At 48.9% G+C, this 14,827-nt stretch overlaps 1 protein-coding gene across 1 annotated transcript; it reads right to left on the bottom strand.

Moving 5' to 3' along the window:
* Nucleotides 1-1,359: 1,359 nt before the first annotated feature.
* On the bottom strand, nt 1,360-13,609 carry LOC149470609 (uncharacterized). The gene is made up of 8 exons (XM_089661895.1): nt 13,540-13,609; nt 13,171-13,446; nt 12,957-13,054; nt 12,646-12,867; nt 12,158-12,463; nt 11,205-11,411; nt 10,957-11,098; nt 1,360-3,480 (listed from the first exon to the last, which is right to left on the bottom strand). The coding sequence occupies exons 2-8, from the start codon at nt 13,394-13,396 to the stop codon at nt 1,649-1,651; spliced, it is 3,033 nt and encodes a 1,010-aa protein (XP_089518021.1). The 5' UTR covers nt 13,397-13,446; nt 13,540-13,609; the 3' UTR covers nt 1,360-1,648.
* Between the last annotated feature and the right edge of the window lie 1,218 nt (nt 13,610-14,827).

Genomic DNA, 14,827 nt, shown 5'->3' with positions numbered 1-14,827 from the left:
GCTGTCAGAGGACTCCACACACAGGAGACGCCACCGAGTGCCGGCTGTCAGAGGATTCCACACACAGGAAACGCCACCGAGTTCCGGCTGTAAGAGGATTCCACACACAGGAGACGCCCACGGACATGCGCCCAGGCACAATAGTAAATCCAGGTCATACAGTCTTTGTGAAGAACTCCCATTTCTGTGTTGTGTTCATCCATGCCAATATTCCTCCCATTCTAAGTCTTGGAGAGCAGCTCTCAGCCTTGGAGAATTAGCTCTCTTAAAGTTGAACATTTTTATTCTCCCCGTATGTGCTCGCTGTTTACAGCTAACAATAAATGAAATCATGTTATGGTCACGGCTACCCAGATGTTCTATATATGGACATTCATAATAATCTCTGCATGGTTGGAGATGACCAGGTCCAGCAGAGCATCATTCCTAGTTGGGGCCCCTATGACCAGGTCCAGCAGAGCATCATTCCTAGTTGGGACCTCTTTGACACAGGTCCAGCAGAGCATCATTCCTAGTTGGGGCCTCTATGACCAGGTCCAGCAGAGCATCATTCCTAGTTGGGGTCTCTATAACCAGGTCCAGCAGAGCATCATTCCTAGTTGAGGCTCCAATGACCAGGTCCAGCAGAGCATCATTCCTAGTTGGGACCTCTATGACCAGGTCCAGCAGAGCATCATTCCTAGTTGGGGCCTCTATGAACTGAACCATACAATTGTCCTGTAGTAGGTTTATACATTTTTGTCCTTTAACTGTTCCTGCAGTCCCATTACTCCAGTCAGTTTCCAGGTAGTTACCATCCCCCGTTATTATCACTGTCCCCACCCTTTCCATCTGTGGGAGGAGCTGAGTCTCCACCTCCTCATTAACACTGGGAGGCCTATAACAGACTCCAATGATGACCTTTGTAGTACCGCCCCCCATGTGCAGCTCCACCCATAATACTTCAACCTCATCACACTCTCCATCAACCAGGTCCTCTCACACTCGCTGAGATCACTTCTCACAGAGACAGACTCCACCCCCTTTTCTATTCCAGACAGACTCCACCCCCTTTCCTATTTCCCCATCTCTCCGAAAGAGAACCTAGCCAGGAATATGAATGGCCCAGTCATGTGAGGAATGAAGCCAAGATTCAGCAATACCAATCCAATCCTAGTTCTCTTCATTCACCAAACCTTCCAACTCACCTATTGTGCTGGGCAGACTTCTGGCATTGGGGAACAAACACTTCCATTCACTGACACCTCCTCCATTCACTGACACCGCCTTCATTCACTGACACCTTGTCCATTCCCTGACACCTCGTTCATTGACACCATTCCCTGACACCTTCATCCACTGACACCTTGTTCACACGGATTTTGTGTATTTTTTATTTTCATACAAATGGTACCAATTCCACTGGTTGTTTGTAACATGGGAACCTTCTTACCATCTGCCATAGCCCTCCCCCCATCTTTCCCCATTCCGCCCCCCAATAAGGACTGACCCCGGTCTGATCTGTCTACCACGATATAATCCCTGATGTAGAGGAAGACAGGACTTCAGTGAGGGACATTTCCAGCACAAGACAGGAAAGTGGCTTCTCCCCCGTGTGAGATCTCTGATGTTTGTAAAGACTGCGAGTATATGAAAAACATTTCCCGCACTAAGGACAGGAATACGGCTTTCCTCCCGTGTGAGATCTCTGATGTCTGGAAAGATAGATCTTATAGGGAAAACATTTCCCGCACTCAGGACAAGAATATGGCTTCTCTCCTGTGTGAGATCTCTGATGTATGTTAAGTTTGGACTTATAGGAAAAACATTTCCCGCACTCAGGACAGGAATACGGCTTTTCCCTCGTGTGACATCTCTGATGTGTGTAAAGACTAGAATCATCTGAAAAACATTTCCCGCACTCAGGACAGGAAAGTGGTTTCTCCCCCGTGTGAGACCTCTGATGTGTGTGAAGATAGGACTTCTGTGAAAAACATTTCCCGCACTCAGGACAGGAATACGGTTTCTCCCCCGTGTGAGACCTCTGATGTGTGTGAAGATGGGACTTCCGTGAAAAACATTTCCCGCACTCAGGACAGGAATATGGCTTCTCTCCCGTGTGAGATCTCTGATGTCTAGAAAGATAGGACTTATAGGAAAAACATTTCCCACACTCAGGACAGGAATATGGCTTCTCCCCTGTGTGAGACCTCTGATGTACGATAAGTGTTGATTTTGCTATAAAACATTTCCCACAGTCAGGACAGGAATACGGCTTCTCCCCCGTGTGAGACCTCTGATGTGTGAGAAGTGTTGATTTTTCTACAAAACATTTCCCGCACTCAGAACAGGAATACGGCTTCTCCCCCGTGTGAGATCTTATATGCACGTTTAGTTTAGATTTACGTTTGAAACATTTTCCGCACTCAGGACAGGAATACGGCTTCTCCCCCGTGTGAGATCTTTCATGACTATTAAGATTGTATTTATATTGGAAACATTTCCCGCACTCAGGACAGGAATATGGCTTCTCCCCCGTGTGAGATCTTTCATGCAAATTAAGATGGGATTTATAATGGAAACATTTCCCGCACTCAGTACAGGAATACGGCTTCTTCCCCGTGTGAGATCTTATATGCTCCTCAAGAAGGGATTTATATTGGAAACATTTCCCACACTCAGGACAAAAACACGGCTTTTCTTCCATGTGACATCTTATATGCACATTAAGACCGGATTTATGACGGAAACATTTCCCGCACTCAGGACAGGAATGTGGCTTCTCCCCCGTATGAGACATCTGATGTACGGTAAGTGTTTGTTTTGTAGAAAAACATTTCCTGCACTCAGGACAGGAATACGGCTTCTCTCCCGCATGAAATCTCTGATGTCTGGAAAGGTAGGACTTATAAGGAAAACATTTCCCACACTCAGGACAGGAATATGGCATCTCCCCCGGGTGAGACCTCTGATGTATGATAAGTGTTGATTTTTCTACAAAACATTTCCCGCACTCAGAACAGGAATACGGCTTCTCCCCCGTGTGAGACCTCTGATGTATGATAAGTGTTGATTTTTCTACAAAACATTTCCCGCACTCAGAACAGGAATACGGCTTCTCCCCCGTGTGAGACCTCTGATGTATGATAAGTGTTGATTTTTCTACAAAACATTTCCCGCACTCAGGACAGCAATACGGCTTCTCCCCCGTGTGAGATCTTATATGATCCTTAAGAACGGATTTATATTGGAAACATTTCCCACACTCAGGACAGGAGAACCTCTTCCCTGTTGGAAGGCCGGCCTGGTCCCGCACAGTCTGAGGTTCCTCAGGATATAAGGAATCCGATGGTCCATCTACACTGGGTGGTGCCGGATGGACATTGGAGGGAGCCGGGTTTTCTCCTGGACTGTACTGTGTGATGTCCTCATCTTCTACTTTCCAGTCTGGAGACAAAGTGAGACAATCCTCGGAGGTTTTCCTCATCTCCCGGCCATGGACTAAAATACAAAGACAAAGAGGATTACTAGACAGGAGCTGATTGGTTCCCCCAAACCAGGACTCCGCCCACATCAGGCAGCTTGGGCTCTGAGGAGCTTACAATTCCACCCTCAAGGGAACTAGGAAATGGCTCCTCTGATCTCCTACCAGGTCATTTCTTTATTCATGGACCTTAGTCAGAGAGGGAGGAAACAACCAGAACTGTCTTTTATAGGAGGGACAGTGATGAGGGGATTATAGGACGAGGGTCCCCACCCCCTCTATCACTCATCGCCATCTTCCCAACACATGAAGTACTGCACTTCCTTATTTACTCCATGATTTAGTCATGAAGAAATGCGGGGCTGAGCCCCACCAGAGGTCAGAGAGTGATGATGGGGGGAGAACAAAAAAGATGAAGACTGGACTGATCCTGAAGACCACCATCATTGGGGTATTGAGTCCTCCCTCATCCTGAAGACCACCATCATTGGGGTATTGACTCCTCCCTCATCCTGACCCTGAAGACCACCATCATTGGGGTATTGACTCCTCTCCCATCCTGAGAACCACCATCATTGGAGTATTGACTCCTCCCTCATCCTGAAGACCACCATCATTGGGGTATTGACTCCTCTCCCATCCTGAGAACCACCATCATTGGGGTATTGACTCCTCCCTCATCCTGAAGACCACCATCATTGGGGTATTGACTCCTCCCTCATCCTGACCTTGAAGACCACCATCATTGGGGTATTGACTCCTCCCTCATCCTGAAGACCACCGTCATGGGGGTATTGACTTCTCCACCATCCTGACCCTGAAGACCACCCTCATTGGGGTATTGATTCCTCCCCCATCCTGCTCCTGAAGACGACCGTCATTGGGGTATTGACTCCTCCCTGATCCTGAAGACCACCATCATTGGGGTATTGACTCTTCCCTCATCCTGACCCTGAAGACCACCATCATTGGGGTTGTCACAGACTGCCAGTGCCTCTCCCATCCCCCGCCATATCCCTCCACCCCTCCCTTCCTCCTTGTACATTAGAAGGTCTGTGGGGCTTCCATGGACAGGGCTGGGCCAGCCGTTGCCGAGGCAACCTAGCCGCGTCCCACATGATCTTCAAGAGACCCACACAGGAAGCAGCCTTCCCTTTTGTTCCTGGCCATGTGGGTAGAATCATCCTGCTCCCAGAAAGATGTTGGGAGGCTCGGGTGAGGGGGACCGAGCCTCCCCAGCCATCCACCCTGCGCACTCTGCAGACCCCCAAAAGGTCAGGACTGCAGCCCTCTACAATACCCCAGGGTTGGGAGTCTCCACAGCTCTGCATGAGCCTTCTCCTCAAAGGTCAGACCCCACAGCTGAGACTGTAAGCCTGTCTACTGAGCACCCTTGCACCCTGCCTGCTGCTGAGTGCCCTGGGAGCTGTGGCTGAGGGACCCTGTACACTATCCATGGCTGCGTGTCCCTGGAGGCTGTCTGCTGCTGAGTGCCCTGGGAGCTGCTGCTGTCTGCTGATCGCTGGTTGTCCCTGGAACGCTGACCGCTGGTCGTCCCTGTCTGGAGCTGCCTGCCGCTGAGGATCTGCAAGCTGCTTACCGTGAGTGTCCTGAACTGTTCCTGTTGTGCGCACTGACCACCCGTGTCCTGAACTGTTCCTGCTGTGTGCACTGACCACCCGTGTCCTGAACTGTTCCTGCTGTGTGCACTGACCACCCGTGTCCTGAACTGTTCCTGTTGTGTGCACCGACCACCCGTGTTCTGAACCGCCCCGCTGTGTGTGCACTGACCACCCGTGTCCTGATGGCATGCCCAGAGTATAGCTACCTGTGGTGCCCCTGAGTGCTTGAGCCATCGCTATCTGTTGAGTCCCTGTGAACCCAATGACCCTAGAAAGCTGGGTGGGAGCTGTGCTGTGGCCAGCCTCCACAGCTAGAGTCCCGTTGAGTCCCCGAGGCCCCTGCCCAGTGGTAGGTTGCCGCCTGTTGCCCGAAGCCCCTGCCCAGTGGTAGGTTGCCGTCTGTTGTCCGAGTCTCCTGCCCAGTGGTAGGTTGCTGCCTGTTGCCCGAAGCCCCTGCCCAGTGGTAGGTTGCCGCATGTTGCCCGAGGCCCCTGCCCAGTGGTAGGTTGCCGCCTGTTGCCCGAGTCTCCTGCCCTGTGGTAGGTTGCCGTCTGTTGCCCGAGGCCCCTGCCCAGTGGTAGGTTGCCGTCTATTGTCTGAGGCCCCTGCCCAGTGGTAGGTTGCCGTCTGTTGCCCGAGACCCCTGCCCAGTGGTAGGTTGCCGTCTGTTGCCCGAGTCCCCTGCCCAGTGGTAGGTTGCCACCTGTTGCCCGAGTCTCCAATCCGCTGTCCAGTCACGGAGGGAGCTCGGCTGAGGCCCCAAGTCGAGGGGGGGATATTGCCTGTCTGTCGCTGAATACCCCCCCCCCCCCCCCGTGCCTGGAATAGTCCCTGGTTTGCGCACACATCACGCTCCCTGCCATTTCCCTATTGAGTGTCTGTCAATTTGTTGCTTCAATAAAGTTTGTGTGTTCCCCATCTTCTCCGTGTGCTCTGTTCTGCCTACGCTTCTGTTACAGGGGTATTGACTCCTCCCCCATCCTGAAGACCACCCTCATTGGGGTATTGACTCTTCCCTCATCCTGACCCTGATGACCACCATCATTGGGGTATTGGCTCCTCCCTCATCTTGAAGTCCACCATCATTGGGGTTTTGACTCCTCCCTCATCCTGAAGACTACCATCATTGGGGTATTGACTCCTCCCTCATCCTGAAGACCACCATCATTGGGATATTGGCTCCTCCCTCATCCTGCCCCTGAAGACCACCATCATTGGGGTATTTGCTCCTCCCTCATCCTGACCCTGAAGACCACCATCATTGGGGTATTGACTACTCCCTCATGCTGAAGACCACCCTCATTGGGATATTGACTCCTCCCTCATTATCACTTTCTGGTTGGAGGATGTTATCACATTATTATCACCATGTAAAAGTCTGTGCTCCAATCACATCATCCGATATAAAATGTCCAGCTGGGAGGAAATGGGGGAACAAAAGAGTATCCAGATTATGTGTATATATAGCAGTGGGGGGAGGGGAGAGCAGGGGTCAGGAGTATGTAACGTACAACATGGAGTATATAGTGCAGGGGTCAGGAGTATGTAATGTACAACATGGAGTATATAGCGCAGGGGTCAGGAGTATGTAACGTACAACACAGAGTATATAGTGCAGGGGTCAGGAGTATGTAACGTACAACACGGAGTATATAGCGCAGGGGTCAGGAGTATGTAACGTACAACACGGAGTATATAGCGCAGGGGTCAGGAGTATGTAACGTACAACACGGAGTATATAGCGCAGGGGTCAGGAGTATGTAACGTACAACACGGAGTATATAGCGCAGGGGTCAGGAGTATGTAACGTACAACACGGAGTATATAGCGCAGGGGTCAGGAGTATGTAATGTACAAGTTATATAGTATAAGGGTCAGGACTCTCAGTATTAGTATTCTGTAATCAGTGGAAGCTGACAGAGGGGTGGCGGGGGACGTAGTATACTTGGACAGAGGGGTGGCGGTGGACGCGGCATACCCGGACAGAGGGGTGGCGGTGGACGCGGCATACCCGGACAGAGGGGTGGCGGTGGACGCGGCATACCCGGACAGAGGGGTGGCGGTGGACGCGGCATACCCGGACAGAGGGGTGGCGGTGGACGCGGCATACCCGGACAGAGGGGTGGCGGTGGACGCGGCATACCCGGACAGAGGGGTGGCGGTGGACGCGGCATACCCGGACAGAGGGGTGGCGGTGGACGCGGCATACCCGGACAGAGGGGTGGCGGTGGACGCGGCATACCCGGACAGAGGGGTGGCGGTGGACGCGGCATACCCGGACAGAGGGGTGGCGGTGGACGCGGCATACCCGGACAAAGGGGTGGCGGTGGACGCGGCATACCCGGACAAAGGGGTGGCGGTGGACGCGGCATACCCGGACAAAGGGGTGGCGGTGGACGCGGCATACCCGGACAGAGGGGTGGCGGTGGACGCGGCATACCCGGACAGAGGGGTGGCGGTGGACGCGGTATATTCGGACAGAGGGGTGGCGGTGGACGCGGCATACCCGGACAGAGGGGTGGCGGTGGACGTGGCATACCCGGACAGAGGGGTGGCGGTGGACGTGGCATACCCGGACAGAGGGGTGGCGGTGGACGTGGCATACTCGGACAGAGGGGTGGCGGTGGACGTGGTATACTCGGACACAGTTCCCCACACACGGCTAATGTGTAAGGTAAAGTCTATGGGCTGGAAAAATCTGAATATAAATGTATAGAAAACTGGCTGAAAGATCGTATTCAGAGAGTAGTAATTAATGATTCATACTCTGCATGGTCTGGGGGTGTCAGTGGGGTACCCCAAGGGTCAGTGTTATTAGTGGGGTACCCCAAGGCTCAGTGATGGGACCCCAACTTATTAATATATTTATAAACAATATAGGGTCTGATATTAAAAATCCCAATACATAAGGGGGGATATGATCTCCATGTATAATACATAAGGGGGGATATGATCTCCATGTATAATACATAAGGGGGGGATATGATCTCCATGTATAATACATAAGGGGGGATATGATCACCATGTATAATACATAAGGGGAGGATATGATCTCCGTGTATAATACATAAGGGGGGATATGATCTCTGTGTATAATACATAAGGGGGGGGATATGATCTCCATGTATAATACATAAGGGGGGGATATGATCTCCATGTATAATACATAAGGGGGGATAGGATCTCCATGTATAATACATAAGGGGGGATATGACCTCCATGTATAATACATAAGGGGGGATAGGATCTCCATGTATAATAAATAAGGGGGGATATGATCTCCATGTATAATACATAAGGGGGGATATGATCTCCATGTATAATACATAAGGGGGGGATATGATCTCCATGTATAATACATAAGGGGGGGATATGATCTCCATGTATAATACATAAGGGGGGGATATGATCTCTGTGTATAATACATAAGGGGGGGGATATGATCTCTGTGTATAATACATAAGGGGGGGGATATGATCTCTGTGTATAATACATAAGGGGGGGGATATGATCTCTGTGTATAATACATAAGGGGGGGGATATGATCTCTGTGTATAATACATAAGGGGGGGGATATGATCTCTGTGTATAATACATAAGGGGGGGGATATGATCTCTGTGTATAATACATAAGGGGGGGGGATATGATCTCCGTTTATAATACATAAGGGGGGGATATGATCTCCGTGTATAATACATAAGGGGGGGGATATGATCTCCGTGTATAATACATAAGGGGGGGATATGATCTCCGTGTATAATACATAAGGGGGGGGATATGATCTCCGTGTATAATACATAAGGGGGGATATGATCTCCATGTATAATACATAAGGGGGGATATGATCTCCATGTATAATACATAAGGGGGGGGGGGGGGGATATGATCTCCATGTGTAATACATAAGGGGGGGGGATATGATCTCCATGTATAATACATAAGGGAAGATATGATCTCCATGTATAATACATAAGGGGAGGATATGATCTCCATGTATAATACATAAGGGGGGGATATGATCTCCATGTATAATACATAAGGGGGGATATGATCTCCATGTATAATACATAAGGGGGGATATGATCTCCATGTATAATACATAAGGGGGGGATATGATCTCCATGTATAATACATAAGGGGGGGATATGATCTCCATGTATAATACATAAGGGGGGATATGATCTCCATGTATAATACATAAGGGGGGATATGATCTCCATGTATAATACATAAGGGGGGATATGATCACCATGTATAATACATAAGGGGGATATGATCTCCATGTATAATACATAAGGGGGGATATGATCTCCATGTATAATAAATAAGGGGGGGATATGATCTCCGTGTATAATACATAAGGGGGGGATATGATCTCCATGTATAATAAATAAGGGGGGGATATGATCTCCATGTATAATACATAAGAGGGGATATGATCTCCATGTATAATACATAAGGGGGGGGATATGATCTCCGTGTATAATACATAAGGGGGGATATGATCTCCATGTATAATACATAAGGGGGGATATGATCTCTGTGTATAATACATAAGGGGGGGATATGATCTCCATGTATAATACATAAGGGGGATATGATCTCCATGTATAATACATAAGGGGGGATATGATCTCCATGTATAATAAATAAGGGGGGGGGATATGATCACCATGTATAATACATAAGGGGGATATGATCTCCATGTATAATAAATAAGGGGGGGATATGATCTCCATGTATAATAAATAAGGGGGGATATGATCTCCATGTATAATAAATAAGGGGGGGGATATGATCTCCATGTATAATACATAAGGGGGGGATATGATCTCCATGTATAATACATAAGGGGGGATATGATCACCATGTATAATACATAAGGGGGGATATGATCACCATGTATAATACATAAGGGGGGATATGATCACCATGTATAATACATAAGGGGGGATATGATCTCCATGTATAATACATAAGGGGGGATATGATCTCCATGTATAATACATAAGGGGGGATATGATCTCCATGTATAATACATAAGGGGGGATATGATCACCATGTATAATACATAAGGGGGGGGATATGATCTCCATGTATAATACATAAGGGGGGATATGATCACCATGTATAATACATAAGGGGGGATATGATCTCCATGTATAATACATAAGGGGGGATCCATTCAGTGTCCTGCACCCCCCTATGCCAATCCCTCCACTGACCTCCATTCAGTGTCCTCCACCCCCCTCTGCCAATCCCTCCACCCCCCTCTGTCATTCCCTCGACTGGCCTCCATTCAGTGTCCTCCACCCCCCTCTGCCAATCCCTCCACTGGCCTCCATTCAGTATCCTGCACCCCTCTCTGCCAATCCCTCCACTGACCTCCACTCCTCTCTACCAATCCCTCCACCCCTCTCTGCCAATCCCTCCACTGACCTCCACCCCTCTCTGCCAATCCCTCCACCCCCCTCTGTCATTCCCTCCACTGGCCTCCACTCCCCTCTATGATTACAGCACGTCCACCATGTGAATGACAACCTTTCTATGACCCGTGTGATCTAATACATACAACATGGCATTGAACGTTTGTAGGTCACATGACTCCGCATGGGATGGAAGGAACCACTTTGTAGACGGTAATGCGCCAGTCAGCCGCCATTTTTTCTGAGTTCCAGTATTTCAGGTTTACAATCCACGCTTTTATTGAAGTGAGTCGCAGATATAATCCAGATACGTTTACCGGATCAATCGGGACGGCATTGTTTCTTCTGATGTATTACAGGCTGATATCACCCCGCCCCCGCCCTACTCTGGACCAATCAGTGAGCAGTATGGGTGGAGGAATGGATTTGGTGTTCATGACCCACCTGTGCTGATCTCTGTAGGAGTGTCCTCCTCTATAAATGTCCCCGTTATTCCATCCTCCTCCATAGACTGCTGATCATCCCTCACATACGCCTCTTCTTCTTCTGCTTTCACCTCAAATTCTATATCGATTGGATCTCCACTCTACATCAAGAGAAGGAGAGGAAATATCATCTGGAAGATAGAAGGTCACAGAAACTCCACACATTGTCTGTATGAATCCATGTTCTAGATGCTCCATCCCACCAACCTTGCAATGGTGAGGGATGGTGTGACCTTCCTGTGTGGAATCCCGGGAATACAGAGGACGGGGACATCTCTCTGGTGGCTTCCTGGTATTAGGTGGCTCCATCATCTCCTTGTGTCCTTCTGAAAACTCCTCTATCACTCCATCCTCCTCATCCTCCTCTTTATACTCTTCTTTACCATCAATATTATCATCCCCGAGGATTCCACTCTGAGAGATATAATAAAACATTCATTGTAACAAACATGCCGAGTATAAATCCCACCTACCAATAATTGTCATCATCTACCCCATTATCATCTCACGTGTGGATTACTGCAACTACTGCCATCCCTCCTCACTGGCCTCCCTCCGCACCGGCCATTCCCGCTTCAGTCTACCCTGAACTCAGCGGCCAGACTCATCCACCTCACCAACCGCTCTGCCATCCCCCTCTGTCATTCCCTCCACTGGCTCCAGCTTGCCCAACTCATTAAATTCAACCTCCTACAAAGCCATTCATAACTCCGTCCCAAACTACCTCACCGACCTGATACCCAAATACCACCCAACCCGTACTCTTCGCTCCTCACAAGACCTCCTACTTTCTAGCTCCCTGGTCTCCTCCTCCCACTCCAGGACTTCCCCCATCCTCTGGAACTCACTACCCCAATCCATCAGACTGTCACCTACCCTCCTTACCTTCAGGCGCACCCTGAAAACCCATCTCTTCAGGGAAGCCTACCCCACCCTCACCTAACAGCCGATCTCCTCCACTCCTCCTACCACTCCATCCCCCACAGCCACTTCCTCCTGTACTACTATCCCCTCCCTCCTAGATTGTAAGCTCCAAGGATCAGGGCCCTCGCACCCCTCGTGTATTGTTACTGTATTGTCTCATGTTCTGTCCCCACTATAATGTACAGCACTGAGCAAACCTTCTGCCGCTATATAAATACTGTATAATAATAATCTACCTGATGATGGTGAGGGATGGTGTGACCTTCCTGTGTGGAATCCCGGGAATACAGAGGACGGGGACATCTCTCTGGTGGGTTCTCATGACTGGATCCATCTACCTGATGATGGTGAGGGATGGTGTGACCTTCCTGTGTGGAATCCCAGCAATACAGAGGACGGGGACATCTCTCTGGTGGGTTCCTGGTGTTAGGTGGCTCCATCATATCCTTGTGTCCTTCTGAAAACTCCTCCATCACTCCATACTCCTCATCCTCCTCTTTATACTCTTCTTTAACAATATTATCATCCCCGAGGATTCCACTCTAAACGTTCAAAAATAAATTCAATGTAACAAACACCCTTGAGGAACAATCACTAATAGTTATAATTTATACACATCTACCTGATGATGGTGAGGGATTGTGTGACCTACCTGTGTGGAATCCCGGGAATACAGAGGACGGGGACATCTCTCTGGTGGGTTCCCATAACTTGATCCACCTACCTGATGATGGTGAGGGATGGTGTGACCCTCCTGTGTGGAATCCCGGGAATACAGAGGATGGGGACATCTCTCTGGTAGATTCCTGTAGCTGGATGACTCCACCATGGTGTCCTGGTACAGATCTTGGTGTCCTTCTGGAATCTCTGACTCCTCCATCCCCCCATCCTCATCCTCTTTTATCTCTTCTTTAACTTCAACTTTAGGATCTCTCAGGTTTCCACTCTGAATATATAATAAAAATGACATCAATGGTAACAATGCAGATAATGTACAGATCCTGATGATACTATCAGTGATTGTTCCTCATCTACCTGATGATGGTGAGGGATGGTGTGACCTTCCTGTGTGGAATCCCGGGAATACAGAGGACGGGGACATCTCTCTGGTGGGTTCCCATGACTGGATCCATCTGTAGGAAACACACACACTGACTGAATCCATTGTTTCTATGTGTTTATCAGATGATGGGGGATCTAGGTGGATCCTCCGTACTGCGCTCTCCTTTACAATAAAGTCTCCTCTTACCCGGTGATGTGAGGGGCGGCTGATTGTCCATCATGACGTCCTTGTAGAGGTCCTTGTGTCCTCTCTGGTGGTCCTCCATCATGACGTCCTTGTAGAGGTCCTTCTGTCCTCTCTGGTGGTCCTCCATCATGACGTCCTTGTAGGGGTCCTTCTGTCCTCTCTGGTGGTCCTCCATTATGAAGTCCTTGTAGAGGTCCTTGTGTCCTCTCTGGTGGTCCTCCATCATGACTTACTTGTAGAGGTCCTTGTGTCCTTCTAAATTTTGATGTGTATCATCTGCTGGAAATAAAAGACCTCACATGACTATGGAGGAAGAGGACGGACATGACGGGGGTTACAGGGTGTAAATAGAACACAACATCTTATTACATCCTCTGCTGCTACTTCCTGCAATGTCTCCGGTCTCCGATCTCCTACACACCGCATGGCACAGTCTGTCTTTATTCCACATCACATCCTGTCTGTTCCTGACATCATTTCCTGTCTGTTCCTAACATCACTTCCTGTCTGTTCCTGACATCACTTCCTGTCTGTTCCTGACATCATTTCCTGTCTGTTCCTAACATCACTTCCTGTCTGTTCCTGACATCACTTCCTGTCTGTTCCTGACATCACTTCCTGTCTGTATTCCATAGACAAGTCCTGTCTGGTTAGTAGAAATGAGATCACCATCTTGTGGAGTTCAGAGGAACTGCAGCCCCGAGAAATGTCCCCTAATACCCATTCCTGCATTGTATTACCTTACAGAGATATCAGGGAGGAGCCAAAATAACTAATAAAAAGTAAGAAACAATAAACCTAACTCTTATGTAACCAACTGTTTAAAAAATATATTTTACTACAGATAGTAAAGTCTTATAAACACAGAACACAAGATAAAAACAAAAGATATACAGAATAAAACAGAGACCCCCAAAATCAGACAGACTACCCAGAATGTCCCGTCCTTCCTATCAGAGAGAGACAGACTACCCAGAATGTCCCGTCCTTCATATCAGAGAGAGACAGACTACCCAGAATGTCCCGTCCTTCATATCAGAGAGAGACAGACTACCCAGAATGTCCCATCCTTCATATCAGAGACTGAGACAGACTACCCAGAATGTCCCGTCCTTCATATCAGAGAGAGACAGACTACCCAGAATGTCCCATCCTTCATATCAGAGACCAAGACAGACAACCCAGAATGACCCATCCTTCATATCAGAGAGAGACAGACAACCCAGAATGTCCCGTCCTTCATATCAGAGAGAGACAAACTACTCAGAATGTCCCGTCCTTCATATCAGAGAGAGACAGACGACCCAGAATGTCCCGTCCTTCATATCAGAGAGAGACAGACTACCCAGAATGTCCCGTCCTTCCTATCAGAGAGACAGACTACCCAGAATGTCCCGACCTTCCTATCAGAGAGAGACAGACTACCCAGAATGTCCCGTCCTTCATATCAGAGAGAGACAGACTACCCAGAATGTCCCGTCCTTCATATCAGAGAGAGACAGACTACCCAGAATGTCCCGTCCTTCCTATCAGAGAGAGACAGACTACCCAGAATGTCCCAACCTTCCTATCAGAGAGTGAATGACTACCCAAAATGTCCCTTCCTTTAAATCAGAGAGAGAGACAGACTACCCAGAATGTCCCGTCCTTCATATCA

The sequence above is a fragment of the Staurois parvus genome, unplaced genomic scaffold (assembly GCF_062004578.1).
Source record: "Staurois parvus isolate SC_StPar_1 unplaced genomic scaffold, SC_StPar_1.0 ptg000035l, whole genome shotgun sequence".
Taxonomy (NCBI): Eukaryota; Metazoa; Chordata; class Amphibia; order Anura; family Ranidae; genus Staurois; species Staurois parvus.
The sequence above is the reverse complement of the archived record's forward strand: the minus strand, read 5'-3'. Positions and strand labels throughout refer to the sequence as shown.